This window comes from Acanthochromis polyacanthus, chromosome 24 (genome assembly GCF_021347895.1).
Source record: "Acanthochromis polyacanthus isolate Apoly-LR-REF ecotype Palm Island chromosome 24, KAUST_Apoly_ChrSc, whole genome shotgun sequence".
Lineage (NCBI taxonomy): Eukaryota > Metazoa > Chordata > Actinopteri > Pomacentridae > Acanthochromis > Acanthochromis polyacanthus.
This window is the reverse complement of record NC_067136.1, coordinates 5,338,870-5,360,808: the sequence shown is the minus strand read 5'-3', so window position 1 is coordinate 5,360,808 and position 21,939 is coordinate 5,338,870. Positions and strand designations below refer to the sequence as shown.

Here is a 21,939-nt window from a genome sequence, read left to right as displayed (position 1 = left end):
GACAGACCAGGTGATGTTTGGTAGGTGGTAGTTGACAGACCAGGTGATGATGATGTTTGGTAGGTGGTAGTAGGCAGACCAGGTGATGATGATGTTTGGTAGGTGGTAGTAGTAGGTAGACCAGGTGATGATGATGTTTGGTAGGTGGTAATAGGTAGACCAGGTGATGTTTGGTAGGTGGTAGTAGACAGACCAGGGGGTATTCCATGAAGCTGGCTTAGGTCTAAGCCTGGCTTATTTCGGTCAGCTTCGCTAACTTTAGTGAGAATTTTGTTCCACCAACAAGGCTTAGGGCTAGCCTGGCTTGGTAACCATGGTAACTCAGCCAGAGCGACAAGCCTGGTCCGGGGCAGGCTAACAGTCAAGCTTACTTAAGCCCCATGTCAGAGAAGGTTCTGACGAGCTTCAGAAAGACGCCTGTGAACCGCATGTTACACATTAAATTCATCTTGATCTGTAATCAGTGATGTTCTTGTTCGGTGACATACATTGAGACCTTTTTTAAATAACGCCGGAATAACCGTGAATCAAACTCTATCATATTACACTACACATTTTGTCACAGTGTGCAACTGTGGATCAGTGGTTCGAGCGTAGTTAAGTAGATTAAATGTGGTTTTACTTTTCATTGCGCCGTGGGTTTGAATCCACCAGCGGTAAATACTTGGAAATATCTGATTTTCTTTCTTCTTTCACCCTCAAAGTTCAGTCAACACGTAACAGGAATAGGCACAGATTGTGTTAAAATAAGCAGGACACAACAGCCACAGTTTTCCATAAAGAATACCTTCCTTTTACCAGCGGTCCAATCTGATCATGATGAGAATCCAAAGGTGAGGCCAAATGATGAGAGAACTATTTTGTGTACAGCTCATTTGTGTCTTCTCCCTTATTTAAATGTAGGCCACAGTAGCACTATCATCAAATGACATCTCCTCTGTAGGACTACATGTTTTTTTCTGCTTTTTTCTTCAGAGTTTGAGTGTTTGATGAAATGTCTCCACATGAAGTTGCCCCTTTTTTCCAAAGTATTCCTCCTTTGGTTTTAGGTGTTACCTGCTGCTTTATTCATCTGTGGTGGATATATATTTGTCAAATCAAGATGAATTAGGCCTACCAGAGTAAAAAGTGAAAACCACCATCACATTACACAAAACCAGGCTATGTTGTAGCCTCTTTCTCTCATATATATGTATACATATATATATATATATATATATATATATAAATATATATATACAGGGATGAGAATTTTCCGCGGATCCGTGGAATTCCGCGGATTTTATCATTGCCAGGGTCATTCTTGTGAATCGTATAAATTCGAGGAGAAATTTTTTTTGGGGGGTGAGGTATGTTTATGGTCGGCGAGTCGTAATATCGAACGGCTGCTAATATCCACCGCGCTGAATGCTAGCCGCCACTCAGTGAGAGCAGTCATGTACAGTACTGTACATGACTGTCGAATCACCATGAAGTGTAGAGTCCAGGGATGGGAATTTTCCGCGGATCCTCTGATTTCCGCCGATTTCATTTCAAGTTTGAACACTTTAATGTCGCTGATACTCCCGCGAGATGGTAACGACGTTAACGATAGCTTGTTAACGGCGATTGTAAACGGCCCAGCGATTGGAAGTCGCTGCACCGCTGCTGCCGCCGCCGCACACGTATCCCCCCCCCCAACAAGTTTCCGCTGGAATCAGATATTGCTGATCCCATCCCTGTATGTGTATGTATATATATATATATATATATATATATATATATATATATATATATATGCATATATATGTTTATACACACATAAAAAATGTCTTCAGTGGGTTTTGAAAAGCTTTATTTCATCAAGATTGATCTCCTCTGGGCCACAGTAGTGACAAACTTCAGGGTGAGGAAAAAAAGTCATCAACCACTGCAGTTGTGGGTTATCCCTAATCAGTGTCAAAAACTTGCCCTCTGAAAATTAAATTTTCAGACATGTGTGCGTGTGTACGCTCAGACTAAGTGCTTCATTAAAAAGAAAATAAACACGCATTTAAACGGTCGGCAATGCTTTGCCAGGCAGCGTCTCGAGCTTTATTTATCAACCGTGTTGCCTTTTCTTGTGATAATCTCCCTGTAGTCCTCGTACAACTCCGTGAGAAGTTTCTGCTCCGCCGAAGAGAAAGTGTCCGCTCTGTTTTTAGACATAATGTCATCATTTCGACGATCGACACGTCGGGGCTTTTTATCTCCCCCGGACGCGCGCTCAGCCGCAGCTTGGATCAGCCTGGCTTGAATAAGCGTCTCTGAAAAACAGCTGAGCCTCGTTCGTGGAACTACTTGCAGCTGAGATTAAAGTTGCCGCTTATTTAAGCCACGCTTACCGGCGTAAGCCCAGCCTGTTTTAGCCAGCTTCGTGGAATACCCCCCAGGTGATGATAATGTTTGGTAGGTGGTAGTAGGCAGACCAGGTGATGTTTGGTAGGTGGTAGTAGGCAGACCAGGTGATGATGATGTTTGGTAGGTGGTAGTAGGTAGACCAGGCGATGTTTGGTAGGTGGTAGTAGGCAGACCAAGTGATGTTTGGTAGGTGGTAGTAGGTAGACCAGGCGATGTTTGGTAGGTGGTAGTAGGCAGACCAAGTGATGTTTGGTAGGTGGTAGTAGGCAGACCAGGTGATGATGTTTGGTAGGTGGTATGTAGAAGCCCATTACATAATAACAACCCATAACGTAATAAATTTTGGCCTTTTTAAAATGTAATAGGCCCATAACGTAATAACTGACCAATAACGTAATAAAAGTCCTGAACCTATAATGTAATAACTTTTGACCAATAACGTAATAACTTATTACGTTTTTGGCCGGTTATTACGTTATGGGCCTGATGCAAAAAAAACTTTAAAAATGTAGTAACTGACCCGATAACATAATAACCAGCCAAGAGTGTAATACATTTGCCCTTTTTGACAATGTTACAGGCAAATAACATAATAACTGACCGTAATATCGTGTAGCATATCAGTTATTACAGTTATATATAGGTATTAGTTTCATGGGTAAATGGGTACATTTTTATTTAAAGTACAATATACAGATACATTTCAGTAAATTTCTGTTCAATTCATTATGGTTATGAAAATAGAATAGGCATACACAAGATCACAATGACCCTTTTTTGTGTGTGTGTTGATATTTACAGTTTTTTTTTACATAGAAACAATAACTGTCCGATAAAATAATAAAGTTTTTGAACCAATCACATAACTTTTGACAGCGCCGCCCGACGACCGCCCGAACCAAATCAATTTAGCATATATTTCGGCCTGACCCGACCCAAAATGCCGGGTACCCGTCGGACCCCGTCGGGTAGTCATGCCCGGTGAGAACTCTACCTGGTACTCAGTCAGTCTGAGAGTCTGCCTGTCAGTCAATCTATCGGTCTTGGTCTTTCAGTCAGCTCAGTACTGCTTCTCTAACCCCCACCCACCCATAGAGCGAGGCGCAACAATAGGATAAGACAGGTATTCATGACTGACACACCACTACGGCTCTCGGCCACCGTACGTACAGTGGGGAAAATAAGTATTGAATGCGTCAACTTTTTTCTCATCACATTTATTTCCAAAGATGCAGTTCAAACAAAATTTCTACCAGACATTGATATTAACTCAAATACTCCACCCATGAAAAGAAATCATGACATTCAAGTCCATGAATAATGATTATGTGGAATTAAGTACAATAACACAGGAAAAAAGTATTGAACACACCATGGAAAGGCTGTATACTTTGGCAAGGAAATGCACCATACCACCTGAAATCTGTCAATAATTATTACTTGAACTTCCAATTAGTGCAAACCAACATCAGCTGGGCTAGAGCAAATTGATGGTCCTGTAAAAAAGGTCGTTTTTTCACCAAGCAGTTAAATACGACACACCTCATGATGGGTAAAGGCAAAGAGTTCTCTGAAGACATTCACAACCTGATTGTTGCTCAGCATCAGAATGGAACTGGTTACAGACTTATATCAAAGCACCTGAATATTCCAGTCAGCACCGTTGGGGCCATTATTCGCAAGTGGAAGAAGCACCACCTTACCATCAACAGGCCACGCACAGGAGGTCCTTGCAAGATTTCTGACCAGGGAGTCAGAAAGATAGTCAGACTAGTACTCAACGAGCCAAGGACCACCCTGAAAGTGCTCCAGAAAGACTTGGAGGCAGCAGGTATAATGGTTACAGAGAAAATGATAGGCAATGCACTCCACCGCCATGGCCTCAATGGACGCTCAGCCCGCAAGACTCCATTCCTCAAGAAAAGACATGTTGAAGCTCGTTTAAAGTTTGCTAAAGAGCATCTTGAGAAGCCTGTAGAATACTGGGAGAATGTTGTCTGGTCAGATGAGACCAAAATTGAACTTTTCGGCTGTCATACTACATACCATATTTGGAGGAGAAATGGCACTGCACATCACCCAAAAAACACTATACCAACAGTGAAGTTTGGAGGTGGAAGCATCATGGCATGAGGTTGTTTCTCATCTCATGGTATTGGCAAACTTCATATAATTGACGGAGCAATGAATGGAGCCATGTATCGGGAAATTCTTGATATGAATCTGCTGCCATCCACCAGGATGATGAAGATGAGACGTGGCTGGACCTTCCTGCAGGACAATGATCCAAAGCCCACGGCAAAGTTGACTCTCAAATGGTTTCAAAAAAGAAAATCAATCTGTTAGAATGGCCTAGTCAATCACCTGACTTAAATCCAATTGAACATTTGTGGAAAGAACTAAAGAAAAGGGTTCACCAGAGGGCACCAAAGAATATTCAAGATTTAAAGACAATCTGTGCAGAGGAATGGGCTAAAATCACACCTGAGCAGTGTGGGCGATTAGTTAAAACATACAAGAAGTGTCTGGAAGCTGTCATTGCAAACAAAGGCTTCTCCACCAAGTATTAGATGAGTCTCAGTTAGCGTGTTCAATACTTTTTTCCTGTGTTATCTCACTTAATTCCACATAATCATTATTTATGGACCTGAACGTTGTGATTTCTTTTCATGTGTAGATTATTTGAGTTAATATCAATGTCTGGTAGAAATTTGGTTTGAATTGCATCTTTGGAAGTAAATGTGATGAGAAAAAAGTTGACGCGTTCAATACTTATTTTCCTCACTGTATATGTTTTGGGTATCATATTGAGAATGTATAGAGAGTTAACTACCGTAGCATCATTAAAGGTACAAGGAGAATTTTTTTGCTCATAAAAAAGTCTCATATTAATGTGGATGAATCTTCGTTACTTCCACATATTAATGCCCCCACGTTCGATTTAAGAATTATTTTGGCATTGTAGTAATTTGTAATTTATTATTTCGTGGGCAACTCGCACAGAATTTCCGGTGAGTAGGAGCGATGTACGGCAAATCATGCATTTGCATGCGCAGACAAAGAGTAGCAGACCGGAGCTATTTGTTGTTAGCATACAATTATTTTGTGTGTGTTGCCTGCGATGTGTGGTTCGTAGACTATGGGGTTAGTTTGACTGTGACTGGTTTGTGACTAACTTTGTGGCAAAAACACTGTGTGGCTTTAGGCTAATGTAACATTAGCTTGGAGCTAAGCTATTTGCTATGGCAAAGCGGCTTTGACAGCTCGATTTTACAACATTAGACCACAGAGTCATTTACATGCGTTGTTGTGAAGAACACAACCAAACTGGACGAGTTATTATACGCTCGTTTTGCTCGTTCAATAATGTTTTCAACTCCGCCGGCTTCCCTGAGGCTTGCTCGCTCGTCTACGATGGTTTGCGACAGTGCGTGTGGAGGCTCGTGGGAAATGTCGTGTGAAAACACTTCTGCGAGAAATCTTCCTCATTCCACCTTTAAGTAAATTTCATGTATTTTACAGATCTGCCACAATGCGAATACTCCAGACAATCTTTGTCCTCTCCTGGTTCATCTGGATATGTGCAGGACGTGGACAAAAACAGATGTCAGATGAAACTTATGATGTCATTCTCAGTGCACTCAAGGGGGAATTTAACATTCCCGTAGCTGAAAGATCCAGGACCCAGCGTGCTGCCCTTGTCCAACTGTGGCGGCATAGACAACATTACGCCCTCAGTGAGGATGGCCAGACAATTACATTCAATGGAAAACAGGTTGCAAGGAAATCCACCATCGCTGTGGTTGTGAACCAGGTGCTTGATGACACTAAAGGCTCTGGTGCACGGAAACTAAACATCCCTCTGAGAGAAAAATACTCTGGCATCAGTCGAGCTAATGTTCAAGACAAATTGGATAGGTCAAGACGCTACCAACTGCATAAGGCTAGGTTTGAAAACAAACCCCTTCCCAAACCTATTAAAGCCAAAGCAGTTCAAGTTCGTCACCAGATCGACCTTGTTGACATGGGAAGATGGAGAGTCAAGCATGGCAGAGTCACATACAGGTACATCCTGACTATAATAGATGTATTTAGCAGATACACCTGGCTAAGACTTCTGGAGAATAAACAAAGTGCTTAGATTGCCAGACACCTTGAGGATGTCTACACTGAGCATGGTCCACCAAAGGTTATCCAGTATGACCAAGGAAAGGAATTCAAAGGTGCAGTACAAAAACTCAAGGAAACCCATCAGGTGAAAATAATTCAGAGCTCTCCATATCATCCCCAGAGCCAGGGTAAAGTGGAGAGTGTGCTCAGAAAAAAAAATCATGTATGACTTAGTCAACTATCAACAAGGAGGAGTCAACTGGGTCAAACATTTGCCAACTTATGCCAGGATGATGAATGAAGACCCAAAGGAGGTTTTAAGTTGGATGTCTCCTTTTCAGGTGTACCGCGGACAGAAAAGCCATCAATTGACCAATAGGTTAACAGGCTCTGAAGCTGAATTTTGTGAGGAAGTGTATACTACACCAAACACTGCCCACCCAAAAGCATAGGCTTTTGTTTGAAAATGAGCGAGTAAAGCTAAGGAGTAGGGCACAAAAGGCAACACTGCGCTGCGCACGGCGGATGACTTCATCAAGACATATTGAACCATCCATATATATGATAAATGACAACGTGTTGGTCAGAGTGAAGAGTGGCAATCACAGAGTTACAAAAAGACATTTTGTTACACCAGGTGTAGTTCTGAAACGAAACCTTAAGTTGCACAAATATAAGGTTCAGTTTCAGATGCCAAATCGCCACACTGCAGTACAAAAGTGGTTTTCTGTGTCTGATGTCACCAGTGTAACAAGACGACAAGAAAAGTAGCGCCCAAAGTCTCAGCCCAAAACAGTTAAACGGGTGCACCTGCGAATTCCTTATACACATGAGGATCGATTGCAGTTCTTTGAGTCATCCAATCTGAGCATTCGTTTAGATCCAAGGCCAGATGGCAGTTGCCAATTTGCTGCTATTGCTGACCAATTGGCTACTATTGGAATATTTCAGTCTGCATCAACATTGCGCAAAGAAATTGTGGCAGATTTAACAGTTTCTCCATATGGAATCAATGGGACACGCCTTTCACAGTATGTCGAGGGAACATGGGAAGATTACTTGTAGATGATGGCACTAGATAGTACATACGGAGACCACATAACTGTTCAAAGAGCAGCCCAGATATTCAATGTTCAGTTTATTATTCTTTCAACTCTTGGTTCAGATGCAACCACTGTTATCTCACCATCTGGTAATTTTTGTGAAAGCTTGCCAGTCTTGGTTCTTGGCCATTTTGCAGAGGGACATGGGGAGCATTATGTAAGTTTAGATGGACCCATTTTTCCTTACATTCAGGCCATTCATGAGGCACAGATGCATCGATTGCCTCTTGGAATTAACTCCCAACCTGGTCCTGACACTGAACCCTGCCCTCAGTCCAACATATCCCTCCTGTCCTACAACGAAGATGGCTCTCAGACTAACACAGAACCTGGCCCTATGTCTGGCACTGACCCCGAGCCCATGTCTGATATTGAACCCTGCCCTCAGTCCAACACTGCAATCTGCCTTCTATCTGACAATGAAGATGGCTCTAACACAGAACCTGGCCCTATGTCTGACATTCAACCTGAGCCCATGTCTGATACTGAACCCTGCCCTCAGTCCAACACTGGTATCTGCCTCCTGTCTGACAATGAAGATGGCTCTCAGTCTGAAGCTGGCCCTATGTCTGACACTGAACCCAGCCTTCAGTCTGAAATTGAAGATGGCTCTCTCTCCAACACTGAACCCAGCACTGTGCCTGATGTTCAAGTTCAATCTGTGACCAACAATTTGCCTGCATCACTCACCACGTCATCCGATAACTCTCCGAATTTGCCCATAGAAATCCTATCAAGAATAATTGCCTGTGCTCTCAGTCAAGACAAGTCCATGTTGGGAACATTCAATCGAGTCTCAGCCTTGTTCCGCGACCTAGCTGCGCCATATCATCCCCAAGTTTACATCAGAGAGAGACTTGCAGAAGATTTGGAACTTGACAAAAACGACGATTCTTCCATTAGTGTTATGAAACTCTACAGGGCTTCTGGACACAACAGTTTTCTCAGTGCCCGTCTTAAAGAGCTGTTTGGAAAAGACAAAAGATGGATGAAAGCCTGGATTTTGCTAAGCCATGTGGCATTTGGCCACTACAAAATCAAGGACATCTTTTGGAAGAAGTGAGGACCATTATTAGTTGGTCTGTGTGTGTGTTTGTTTTTTTACTGTAAAGGGCTGCTTGACGCAGCAGTGGTCTTTAAGAGCTGTTTGCTAAAGAAAAGTTGGTGTGTTTTTTCAAAAATAATTTGAATTAGATTTTTTTTATGTTTAAATGGAAGAAAAGGGAACAGTAATCCTAATTATTTTTGTGCTCAGGTTAAATATGTTCAGTTCTATTGTTCTATTGTTCAGTTCAGGATCTAAAGTTGTTGAGACCAAAATTCAATTTTGTTATTTATTTGTTATACAAGCCATAACAAATATAGTAGATTTAAGAAACAACTGTTACAGAGTTTTAATAAAGATTGCATTTTTCATGACAAGAATGAGTACTTTTTTGAGGCACTAACTGATATGCTATACGCTATTATGGTCAGCTATTATGTTATTTGCCTATAACATTGTCAAAAAGGGCAAATGTATTACACTCTTGGCTGGTTATTACATTATCTGTTCAGTTATTACATTTTCAAAGTTTTTTTTTGCATCAGGCCCATAACGTAATAACCGGCCAATAACGTAATAAGTTATTACGTTAATGGTCAAAAGTTAATACGTTATAGGTTCAGGACTTTTTATTACGTTATGGGTCGTTATTACGTTATGGGCTTCTACATGGTAATAGGTAGACCAGGTGATGTTTGGGAGGTGGTAGCAGACAGACCAGGGGATGTTTGGGAGGTGGTAGTCAACAGACCAGGTGATGGTGATGTTTGGTAGGTGGTAGTAGGTAGACCAGGTGATGTTTGGGAGGTGGTAGCAGACAGACCAGGTGATGATGATGTTTGGTAGGTGGTTGTAGACGGACCAGGTGATGTTGATGTTTGGTAGGTGGTAGTCAACAGACCAGGTGATGATGATGTTTGGTAGGTGGTAGTAGACAGACCAGGTGATGTTGGTAGGTGGTAGTGGACAGACCAGGTGATGGTGATGTTTGGTAGGTGGTAGTAGGTAGACCAGGTGATGCTGATGTTTGGTAGGTGGTAGTCGGCAGACCAGGTGGTGTTTGGTAGGTGGTAGTAGGCAGACCAGGTGGTGTTTGGTAGGTGGTAGTAGGCAGACCAGCTGATGATGATGTTTGGTAGGTGGTAGTAGACAGACCAGGTGATGATGATGTTTGGTAGGCGGTAGTAGACAGACCAGGTGATGTTTGGTAGGTGGTAGTAGGCAGACCAGGTGACGTTGGGTAGGTGGTAGTAGGCAGACCAGGTGACGTTGGGTAGGTGGTAGTAGGTAGACCAGGTGATGTTTGGTAGGTGGTAGGTGGTAGTAGGTAGACCAGGTAATGTTTGGTAGGTGGTAGTAGGTAGACCAGGTGATGTTTGGTAGGTGGTAGTACGCAGACCAGGTGATGCTTGGTAGGTGGTAGTAGGTAGACCAGGTGATGTTTGGTAGGTGGTAGTAGGTAGACCAGGTGATGTTTGGTAGGTGGTAGTAGACAGACCAGGTGATGTTTGGTAGGTGGGTCATTCCAGGTGAAATGACCAGATATTCCTTGGGGGTGTTGCTGCACCATTTTCAAATTAGTCCTAGATTTGTATACCATTAGATAGTCAAAAAAGTACTTCCTATGCAAAATTGTAGGCCTGTAGCTCAAATAGTTTCTGAGTTGTGGGGGTCTGAAATTTTCAGAATTTGGGCTATAAAAAGCCTTTCCAGTGTTTTTTGCATCTTTAAGTGGTTATTTCTCAGCCTCTAGACATACCAGAGAGCTGTGAGTTGGTAAACAAGGCCTCTGCATGTAGCTAGTGCCCCACAAACATCCCCAGGTGTTTCCCTACACTCTGCAGGCTGTGGGGGCTTGCTAAAAATGCTAAAAATGAAGAGACACCTACTCACGAGTGGAGTTTGGGACTTTAAAAGTACTAGAAATACTGCACAGAAGTGTTCTAACACCCCTGGGTTCCATTCTACACAAACTTGTGTGATAACTTAGCAAACTGGAGCTTTCTAGGTACCTCAGTTTGGAAAATATGAGCTCCCAAAGTTGGACGAGATTTTAAATTGGCTATTTTGGGGGGCAAAAATCTCAATGTGGGACAGGTACCAGAGACCCCAAATTTTTCTACAAGACAGTTCCATCTGTCTTCTATCACTGTACAAAAAAGCAGCAGGGTTATATTTGTAGTTACTGAGATATTCTTACTCAAAATGGTATGGGTAATGTCAAAATCGTTTTTTGCTTTTCACTACTTTAAATTGGGATACAAGTATTAGTAGTCATTCCAATGGTAGTATTATGTATATTTTGTTCTTTTTGAAATGTTAGTTGTTAAAGGTGACTACCTTCAAAAAGTGTAATGGTATAACTTAGGTATAAATAAGTTGTAACTGAGGTATACCTAAGTTATAACTTATAACTTAGGTTTAGGTTCTTTTGCTTGTAACATGACATTGTACAATTAAATTTAACATGTTTAATCCCACTGCACTGATACTGTAAAATTCAACATTATTGTTGTATTTTTAAATTAATCAACCATAAACTACTACAGAGCTCCCTGAATTCACGTTAGTACATGTAATTTGGATGTGTATGTTATAATTACATGTATGCATTGCAAATGGGTGTCAACATGTCATGATATCTACAGGTATGGCTCTAAACTAGACCTTGTGACACAAAAAGGGCATTATACTTTTTGAAGGTAGTCACCTTTAACAAAGAACAAAACACACATAATACTTCCATTGGAATGACTACTAATACTTGTATCCCAATTTAAAGTAGTGAAAAGCAAAAAACGATTTTGACATTACCCATGCCATTTTGAGTAAGAATATCTCAGTAACTACAAATATAACCCTGCTGCTTTTTTGTACAGTGATAGAAGACAGATGGAACTGTCTTGTAGAAAAATTTGGGGTCTCTGGTACCTGTCCCACACTGAGATTTTTGACACCAAAAATAGCCAATTAAAAATCTCGTCCAACTTTGGGAGCTCATATTTTCCAAACTGAGGTACCAAGAAAGCTCCAGTTTGCTAAGTTATCACACAAGTTTGTGTAGAATGGAACCCAGGGGTGTTGGAACACTTCTGTGCAGTATTTCTAGTACTTTCAAGGTCCCAAACTCCACTCGTGAGTAGGTGTCTCTTCATTTTTAGCTTTTTTAGCAAGCCCCCACAGCCTGCAGAGTGTAGGGAAACACCTGGGGATGTTTGTGGGGCACTAGCTACATGCAGAGGCCTTGTTTACCAACTCACAGCTCTCTGGTATGTCTAGAGGCTGAGAAATAACCACTTAAAGATGCAAAAAACGCTGGCGAGGCTTTCTATAGCCCAAATTCTGAAAATTTCAGACCCCCACAACTCAAACTATTTGAGCTACAGGCCTACAATTTTGCATAGAAAGTACTTTTTTGACTATCTAATGGCATGCAAATTAGGACTAATTTGAAAATGGTGCGGCAACCACCATCTGGTGAAACCACACGGAATGACCCAGGTGGTAGTAGGTAGACCAGGTGATGTGTGGTAGGTGGTAGTTGGTAGTTGGTAGACCAGGTGGTGTTTGGTAGGTGGTAGTAGGTAGACCAGGTGATGGTATGTAGGTGGTAGTAGGTTCACCAGGTGGTGTTACTGAGGCAGGCTTAGACCAGGTGTGAAGGGAGGAGGTCCAGTAGATATGAGGATGGATTTCTGGATAAGTTCTGTGATTTCAGAGATTAGGGAGCTGGAAGGAGGAGGATGAATGGATGGATGGAACAGGGTTCTCACCAGGATTTTTTTTCAGCGTAACAGCAGGTCCTCCTGCACGTGCGCAATAGACGGGAACGCGCATGTGAGCATGCGCAATAGACGGGAACGGGTCAATCGACAGGAAAGTACGGCTGAGGTGGGGAGACATAAATTAACCTCGATAGGCACCCAGTCGATTTAAAACAAACACACATGGCGTTATCTGTCAAAATAACAGCGCAGCGGCCCTAATCACAGTGTTAACCCTTCCTGTTCGGCCCGTGGTCAGGAAGCCCGGGGTTAACCCCCTTCACTTCCTCAGCAGCCGTAGAGGCAAAGACACAGGAGCCCAGCCGTATGGAAGAACACTGCAGCCTTTATTGTCTATAAACAGCGGCTGAACCGCAAGTACCGTCCAACCCAGAACTACACACCTCTCCACCTCTACCGACTGCCGTCTCGGGCTGCATTCAAGGTCGCTTGGACATCTCGCTCTCCCCCTCCCTCCCACACACACGCTGCTCTCTCTCCCTCTCCCTCTCTCATGACGGAGCCACACACTCTCATAACAACAGCGTAATCTTTGAAATGCGCTGGCGTAGCGGCCCTAATCACAGCGTAATCTTTTAAACTGAGCGTAACGGCCCGTTACGCTGAAATGCGCTGGCGAGAACCCTGATGGAAGTCTGCTGAGATGCTGAGGTGAGGGTTTGAACCAAGGTTCTGGTGGATTCTCTGGAGTTTTGTCGAGAACAAGAACACGATGGAGTTGTGGAAGGAGGCTGTGTAAAGGGGAGGATGGAGAGAGTCCTGGGGTTGGTGATGGTGTTAAACATGAAGACCAGTGACTTTGTGTTCCTTCATTAGCAGAAGTTACACTGGAACAGTAGTGGTTTGTGTTTTAAATGGAGTCCCTGTAAAGTATGATGTGGTTTTTGTACATTTCTGTCTGAATACTGAGACCAGTTTTTCTGTCAAGTCTCTCAAGTTGCCGACCTTTAGCTTTAGAATATTCTGGAGTCCAGTAATGAGAACCAGTTGATCAGGTGGATAGATGGTGGAAGTCATTGCTCTCCTAGAGGTTCCTGTCCTAATGGAGTCTGGAACCCAGTAGATCCACTCTGCTCCTCCAGGTCCCCTTGTGGTCTGAGATGAGGTCTAGTATAGGATCTCATGGTCTACAGTCTGGTCTGGGTGAATCCTGGTCCTCATCCTGTAGTCTGAGGTCCAGTAGGGGGTCCAGGTCTGGGCTGGATCCTGGTCCTCACCCTGTGTTCTGAGGTCCAGTAGGGGGTCCAGGTCTGGGCTGAATCCTGGTCCTCTTCCTGCCCATCATGTGAGTCTTGAAGGATTCTGGAGGACCAGGACCTGGTGGAGTATTTGGACTCTGCACCAACCACTGAAGTCTGCTCTGGGTGTGCTTTATTGATCAGTATTGATCATGATTGACCAGTATTGATCAGTTATTGATCAGTTATTGATCATTATCGACCAGTATTGATCATTATCGATCAGTATTGATCTGGGATACTAACGTTCTCCATGTTCTGTTTCAGGGACAACTCAAGCTTCAGGAACACCAAGATCTCCCTCTGAGGACCAATCAGGACTCAGCATCACCTCAGAGAGTGTGTGTGTGTGTGTGTGTGTGTGTGTGTGTGTGTGTGTGTGTGTGTGTGTGTGTGTGTGTGTGTGTGTGTCATTACAGTGACTGGACTGAAGCTGGTTATTGATGTTGATCAGTGATTGATTAGTGATCAGTCTGTATGTGTGTTGGTGTAAATAAAGCTTTGAATTCTCCAGGTGAGTGCTGCTGGTTGTGGGTTGTTGTTATAAAATGATGGTATCTGATTTCACACAGCAGTCCTACCAGCCTGTAGAGAACTGGGATACCAGGACGTTAGCTCATGTTTATCATGTTATTACTGTATTATCCAGTACTTTATGTGTCTGTTTGAAGCTGCTCCTCCTCCTTACTCTGTTCAGGTGGTTCCTACTGACAGTAGAACTTTGACTAGAGAGACGACTCTGAGAATAATGTGGAGAAGTCAGGACCCCTCTGGAGAATTCTCCTGACAGTTTTGGTCCTTTCAGGTGGACACCAGTTTCTCTCCTCTGGACAGGTTGAAACCATGGTGGAGTCAATCCGTCCAGAGGAAAGACCTCGGTCTGAGTAGGTGGGAAAGAAGCCAGTTGCTGCTGACCAGAGGAGGGTGATGGATCCAGAAAAGAACGAGTGTCTTCAAGTCAGAGGTTGGCCAGTTTGATTTGTCTCCTTCCAAGATACAGCATGAGGAACCTGAAGTCCTTTGTTCTAGTGTGGTAGAACTTCAACCTTTGAGCCTGGGGAGGACAATGAGCTACTGTTAAATACTGTTTAAACATGTTGAGGAATGAGACAATAAAACAAGAAAATATGAGATCTACTGAGAGGAAGAAAGTTAGTGGAGACGACAAATGCATGCATGAAACTGATAAGAACAAAACAAAACATTTAAAACGGAACAAGAAATCTAATTTGATGTAAAACTTGATGAACAACAGTGCAACGAACCAGTGGATGAAATGGAGATGAGTGTGAGGGAGATGGGAGGAACAGGAAGGATCAGAAGCAGTGAATAAAGGGAGACATGGGTGGAGGAGTCTTACAGAAGAACAGCTACCAGAGGAGAACCAGGCATTACTGCACATATGCAATATTCACCTCTTTATTAGTGCTGCTTATAAGTCAGCTGATGTTTTTCAAAGCAAAGCCTGACGTTTATTTAATTCTTTAAGTGACTTTAGTTTTCATTTTAACTAGTTTAAATGATGTATACTCCTGCTTTATCAATCAATCAATCAATCAAAGTTTATTTATAGAGCACTTTACAACACTCATGGTGACCAAAGTACTTTCCAGTTAAAAACAAACATTAAAATAAGAAATAAACGCAGATGAACAGAAAGCAACAACAGAGCATATCAGGAAAATAAAATTAGATAAAACGGAATAAAATGTCACCACATTACTGTGTATTAAAAGCCAGTCTGAAAAGATATGTTTTTAGCCGTGCCCTAAACAAGCCAAAGTCAGTGATGGTGTGAATGTCAGGGGGCAGTTTGTTCCAGAGTCTTGGCCCAGTAAACTGAAAAGGCTTGATCCCCCCAGTGTTTAAACCTGACCCTAGGGGCTTCCAGAAACAGCTGGTTAGAGGACCTGAACTCCCTGTTTGGGTTTCGGACAGAATGAAGCTCCGTTATGAAACTAGTATATGTACTTTATGTTTGTCAGACAGTAAGCCTTATTTTCTTTACAATTCAAGAATATCTGTCTTTTTTGAAAGTACAGGATACTGAATGTTACATACTTCTAGTGGTTTTAGCTAAAATATACAGATGTCTTCATCATTTCTGAGTGTTTTATGAGTTACGGACAGAACATGAGTCCATGTTTTATAGGTTTATGGACAGAACATGAGTCCATGTTTTATAGGTTATGGACAGAACATGAAGTCCATGTTTTATAGGTTATGGACAGAACATGAGTCCATGTTTTACGGGTTCATGGACAGAACAATGAGTCCATGTTTTTAGAACATGAGTCCATGTTTTAGGGTTATGGACAGAACATGAGTCCATGTTTTACGGGTTATGGACAGAACATGAGTCCATGTTTTATAGGTTATGGACAGAACATGAGTCCATGTTTTATAGGTTATGGACAGAACATGAGTCCATGTTTTACGGGTTATGGACAGAACATGAGTCCATGTTTTATAGTTATGGACAGAACATGAGTCCATGTTTTACGGGTTATGGACAGAACATGAGTCCATGTTTTATAGGTTATGGACAGAACATGAGTCCATGTTTTATAGGTATGTGACAGAAACATGAGTCCATGTTTTTAATAGGGTTATGGAGCAGAACATAGAAGTCCATGTTTTACGGGTTATGGACAGAACATGAGTACCAATATTTACGGGTTATGGGACAGAACATGAGTCCATGTTTTTACGGGTTATGGAACAGAGAACATGAGTCCATGTTTAATAAGGGTTATGGGACAGAACATGAGTCCATGTTTTACGTATGATCTATGGACAGAACATGAGTCCATGTTTTTAGGTTATGGACAGAACATGAGTCCATGTTTACGGGTTATGGACAGAACATGAGTCCATGTTTTACGGTTATGGACAGAACATGAGTCCATGTTTTAACGGGTTATGGACAGAACATGAGTCCATGTTTTATAGGTTATGGAAGAACATGAAGTCCATATTTTACGGTTATGGACAAACATGAGTCCATGTTTTACGGGTTATGGACAGAACATGAGTCCATGTTTTATAGGTTATGGACAGAACATGAGTCCATGTTTTAAGGGTTATGGACAGAACATGAGTCCATGTTTTATAGGTTATGGACAGAACATGAGTCCATGTTTTATAGGTTATGGACAGAACATGAGTCCATGTTTTATAGGTTATGGACAGAACATGAGTCCATGTTTTACGGGTTTATGGACAGAAACATGAGTCCATGTTTATAGGTTATGGACAGAACATGAGTCCCATGTTTTACGGGTTAATGGACAGAACATGAGTCCATGTTTTACGGTTATGGACAGAACATGAGTCCCATGTTTTACGGGTTATGGACAAGAACATGAGTCCATGTTTTATAGGTTATGGACAGAACATGAGTCCATGTTTTTACGGGTTATGGACAGAACATGAGTCCATGTTTATAGGTTATGGACAGAACATGAGTCCATGTTTTATAGGTTATGGACAGACATGATCCATGTTTATAGGTTATGGACAGAACATGAGTCCATGTTTTTACGAGTTATGGACAGAACATGAGTCCATGTTTATAGGTTATGGACAGAACATGAGTCCATGTTTTATAGGTTATGGACAGAACATGAGTCCATGTTTTATAGGTTATGGGGACAGAACATGAGTCCATGTTTTATGGGTTATGGACAGAACATGAGTCCATGTTTTTATGGGTTATGGACAGAACATGAGTCCATGTTTTATAGGTTATGGACAGAACATGAGTCCATGTTTTACGGGTTATGGACAGACATGAGTCCATGTTTTTACGGGTTATGGACAGAACAGAGTCATGTTTTATAGGTTATGGACAGAACATGAGTCCATGTTTTATGGTTATTGGACAGAACATGAGTCCATGTTTTATAGGTTATGGACAGAACATGAGTCCATGTTTTATGATTATGGACAGAACATGAGTCCATGTTTTATAGGTTATGGGACAGAACATGAGTCCATGTTTAACGGGTTATGGACAGAACATGAGTCCATGTTTTATAGGTTATGGACAGAACATGAGTCCATGTTTTACGGGTTATGGACAGAACATGAGTCCATGTTTTATAGGTTATGGACAGAACATGAGTCCATATTTTACGGGTTATGGACAGAACATGAGTCCATGTTTTACGGGTTATGACAGAACATGAGTCCATTGTTTTATAGGTTATGGACAGAACATGAGTCCATGTTTTACGGGTTATGGACAGAACATGAGTCCATGTTTATAGATTATGGACAGAACATGAGTCCATGTTTTATAGGTTATGGACAGAACATGAGTCCATGTTTTATGGGTTATGGACAGAACATGAGTCCATGTTTTACGGGTTATGGACAGAACATGAGTCCATGTTTTTAGTTATGGACAGAACATGAGTCCATGTTTCTGGGTTATGGACAGAACACGAAGTCCATGTTTTATGGGTTATGGACAGAACATGAGTCCATGTTTTACGGGTTATGGACAGAACATGAGTCCATGTTTTTACGGGTTATGGACAGAACATGAGTCCATGTTTTACGGTTATGGACAGAACATGAGTCCATGTTTTATGGGTTATGGACAGAACATGAGTCCATGTTTTATAGGTTATGGACAGGAACATGAGTCCATGTTTTATGGGTTATGGACAGAACATGAGTCCATGTTTTTATGGGTTATGGACAGAACATGAGTCCATGTTTTACGGGTTATGGACAGAACATGAGTCCATGTTTTATAGGTTATGGACAGAACATGAGTCCATGTTTCATGGTATGACAGAACATGAGTCCATGTTTTACGGTTAATGGACAGAACATGAGTCCATGTTTTTACGGGTTTATGGACAGAACATGAGTCCATGTTTTATAGGTTATGGACAGAACATGAGTCCATGTTTACGGGTTATGGACAGAACATGAGTCCATGTTTTACGGGTTATGGACAGAACATGAGTCCATGTTTTATAGGTTATGGACAGAACATGAGTCCATGTTTTACGGGTTATGGACCAGAACATGAGTCCTGTTTTATGGTTATGGACAGAACATGAGTCCATGTTTTATAGGGTTATGGACAGAACATGAGTCCATTGTTTTATGGTTATGGACAGAACATGAGTCCATGTTTTATGGGTTATGGACAGAAACGATGGCCATGTTTTATAGGTTATGGACAGAACATGAGTCCTGTTTTATGGTTATGGACAGAACATGAGTCCATGTTTTACGGGTTATGGACAGAAACATGAGTCCATGTTTTATGGGTTATGGACAGAACATGAGTCCCATGTTTTTATGGGTTATGGACAGAACATGAGTCCATGTTTTATGGGTTATGGACAGAACATGAGTCCATGTTTTATAGGTTATGGACAGAACATGAGTCCATGTTTTATGGGTTATGGACAGAACATGAGTCCATGTTTTATAGGTTATGGACAGAACATGAGTCCATGTTTTATGGGTTATGGACAGAACAGAACATGAGTCCATGTTTTACGGGTTATGGACAGAACATGAGTCCATGTTTTACGGTTATGGGACAGAACATGAGTCCATGTTTTATAGGTTATGGACAGAACATGAGTCCATTTTTTATGGGTTTGGACAGAACATGAGTCCATGTTTTATGGGTTATGGACAGAACATGAGTCCATGTTTTATCGGGTTTGGACAGAACATGAGTCCATGTTTTAGGGTTATGGACAGAACATGAGTCCATGTTTTACGGGTTATGGACAGAACATGAGTCCATGTTTTATGGGTTATGGACAGAACATGAGTCCATGTTTTATGGTTATGGACAGAACATGAGTCCATATTTTATGGGTTATGGACGAACATGAGTCCATGTTTTAGGGTTATGGACAGAACACGAGTCCATGTTTATGGGTTATGACAGAACATGAGTCCATGTTTTTATGGGTATGGACAGAACACGAGTCCATGTTTTATGGGTTATGGACAGAACATGAGTCCATGTTTTATAGGTTATTGGACAGAACATGAGTCCATTGTTTTATGGGTTATGGACAGAACATGAGTCCATGTTTTATGGGTTATGGACAGAACATGAGTCCATGTTTTATGGGTTATGGACAGAACATGAGTCCATGTTTTACGGGTTATGGACAGAACATGAGTCCAGGTTTTACGGGTTATGGACCAGAACATGAGTCCATGTTTTAGGTTATGGACAGAACATGAGTCCATGTTTTATGGTTATGGACAGAACATGAGTCCATGTTTTTACGGGTTATGGACAGGAACATGAGTCCATGTTTTACGGGTTATGGACAGAACATGAGTCCATGTTTTACGGTTATGGACAGAACATGAGTCCATATTTTATGGGTTATGGACAGAACATGAGTCCATTGTTTTATGGGTATGGACAGAACATGAGTCCATGTTTTATAGGTTATGGACAGAACATGAGGTCCATGTTTTATGGGTTATGGACAGAACATGAGTCCATGTTTACGGGTTATGACAGAACATGAGTCCATGTTTATGGTTATGGACAGAAACATGAGTCCATGTTTTACGGGGGTTATGGACAGAACATGAGTCCATGTTTTATAGGGTTATGGACAGAACATGGAGTCCATGTTTTACGAGTTATGGACAGACATGAGTCCATGTTTTACGGGTTATGGACAGAACATGAGTCCATGTTTTATTGGTTATGGACCAGAACATGAGTCCATGTTTTATGGGTTATGGACAGAACATGAGTCCATGTTTTTATGGGGTTATGGACAGAACATGAGTCCATGTTTTATGGGTTATGGACAGAACATGAGTCCATTTTTATGAGGTTATGGACAGAACATGAGTCCATGTTTTATGGTTATGGACAGAACATGAGTCCATGTTTTATGGGTTATGGACAGAACATGAGTCCATGTTTATGGGTTATGGACAGAACATGAGTCCATGTTTTATGGGTTATGGACAGAACATGAGTCCATTTTTATGGGTTATGGACAGAACATGAGTCCATGTTTTATGGGTTATGGACAGAACATGAGTCCATGTTTTACGGGTTATGGACAGAACATGAGTCCATGTTTATGGGTTATGGACAGAACTGAGTCCATGTTTTACGGGTTATGGACAGAACATGAGTCCATATTTTATGGGTTTATGGACAGAACATGAGTCCATGTTTTACGGTTATGGACAGAACATGAGTCCATGTTTCATGGGTTATGGACAGAAACATGAGTCCATGTTTTATGGGTTATGGACAGAACATGAGTCCATGTTTTACGGGTTATGGACAGAAACATGAGTCCATGTTTTATGGGTTATGGACAGAACATGAGTCCATGTTTTATAGGTTATGGAACAGAACATGAGTCCATGTTTTACGAGTTATGGACAGAACATGAGTCCATGTTTTATGGGTTATGGACAGAACATGAGTCCAGTTTTATGGGTTATGGACAGAACATGAGTCCATGTTTTACGGGTTATGGACAGAACATGAGTCCATGTTTTTATGGGTTATGGACAGAACATGAGTCCATGTATTTTTATGGTTATGGACAGAACATGAGTCCATGTTTTATGGGTTATGGACAGAACATGGGTCCATGTTTTTATGGGTTATGGACAGAACACGAGTCCATGTTTATGGGTTATTGGACAGAACAGGAGTCCATGTTTTACGGGTTATGGATAGAACATGAGTCCATGTTTTATGGGTTATGGCAGAACATGAGTCCATGTTTTACGGTTATGGATACGAACATGAGTCCATGTTTTATGGGTATGGACCAGGAACTGAGTCCATGTTTGATGGGTATGGACAGAACATGAGTCCTGTTTATGGGTTATGGACGAACATGAGTCCATGTTTCATGGGTTATGGACAGAACATGAGTCCATGTTTATGGGTTATGGACAGAACATGAGTCCATGTTTTATGGGTTATGGACAGAACATGAGTCCATGTTTCATGGGTTATGGACAGAACACGAGTCCATGTTTATGGGTTATGGACAGAACACGAGTCCATGTTTTATGGGTTATGGACAGAACATGAGTCCATGTTTTTATGGGTTATGGAGCAGAACAGTGAGTCCATGTTTTCATGGTTATGGACCCAGGAACATGAGTCCATGTTTTATAGGGTATGGACAGAACAATGAGTCCATGTTATGGGTTATGGACAGAACATGAGTCCATGTTATAGGGTTATGGACAGAACGATGGGTCCATGTTTTATAGGTATGACGGAGAAC

At 41.7% G+C, this 21,939-nt stretch overlaps 1 protein-coding gene and 1 long non-coding RNA gene across 19 annotated transcripts in view; both read left to right on the top strand.

Moving 5' to 3' along the window:
• The window catches only part of eif4e2rs1 (eukaryotic translation initiation factor 4E family member 2 related sequence 1), a 34,760-nt gene extending 20,582 nt beyond the window's left edge, over positions 1–14,178 (top strand). The window contains exon 7 of the mRNA XM_051944406.1: positions 13,928–14,178. Within this exon, the coding sequence (XP_051800366.1) occupies positions 13,928–13,967 (40 nt within the window). The 3' untranslated portion in view covers positions 13,968–14,178. The remainder of the gene's footprint in view (positions 1–13,927) is intronic.
• Positions 14,179–15,966: 1,788 nt separating this feature from the next.
• Positions 15,967–19,163, top strand: LOC127532568 (uncharacterized). Of its 18 annotated transcripts, none has more exons than XR_007940055.1 (5): positions 15,973–16,067; positions 16,776–16,841; positions 17,702–17,767; positions 17,965–18,030; positions 19,053–19,163. It is a non-coding gene; the product is annotated as an uncharacterized LOC127532568 (long non-coding RNA). The 18 variants fall into 18 exon arrangements; XR_007940054.1 differs by lacking the exon at positions 15,973–16,067 and adding an exon at positions 16,137–16,231; XR_007940064.1 differs by lacking the exon at positions 15,973–16,067 and adding an exon at positions 16,137–16,231 and having other exon boundaries at positions 17,702–17,800.
• Positions 19,164–21,939: the final 2,776 nt, after the last annotated feature.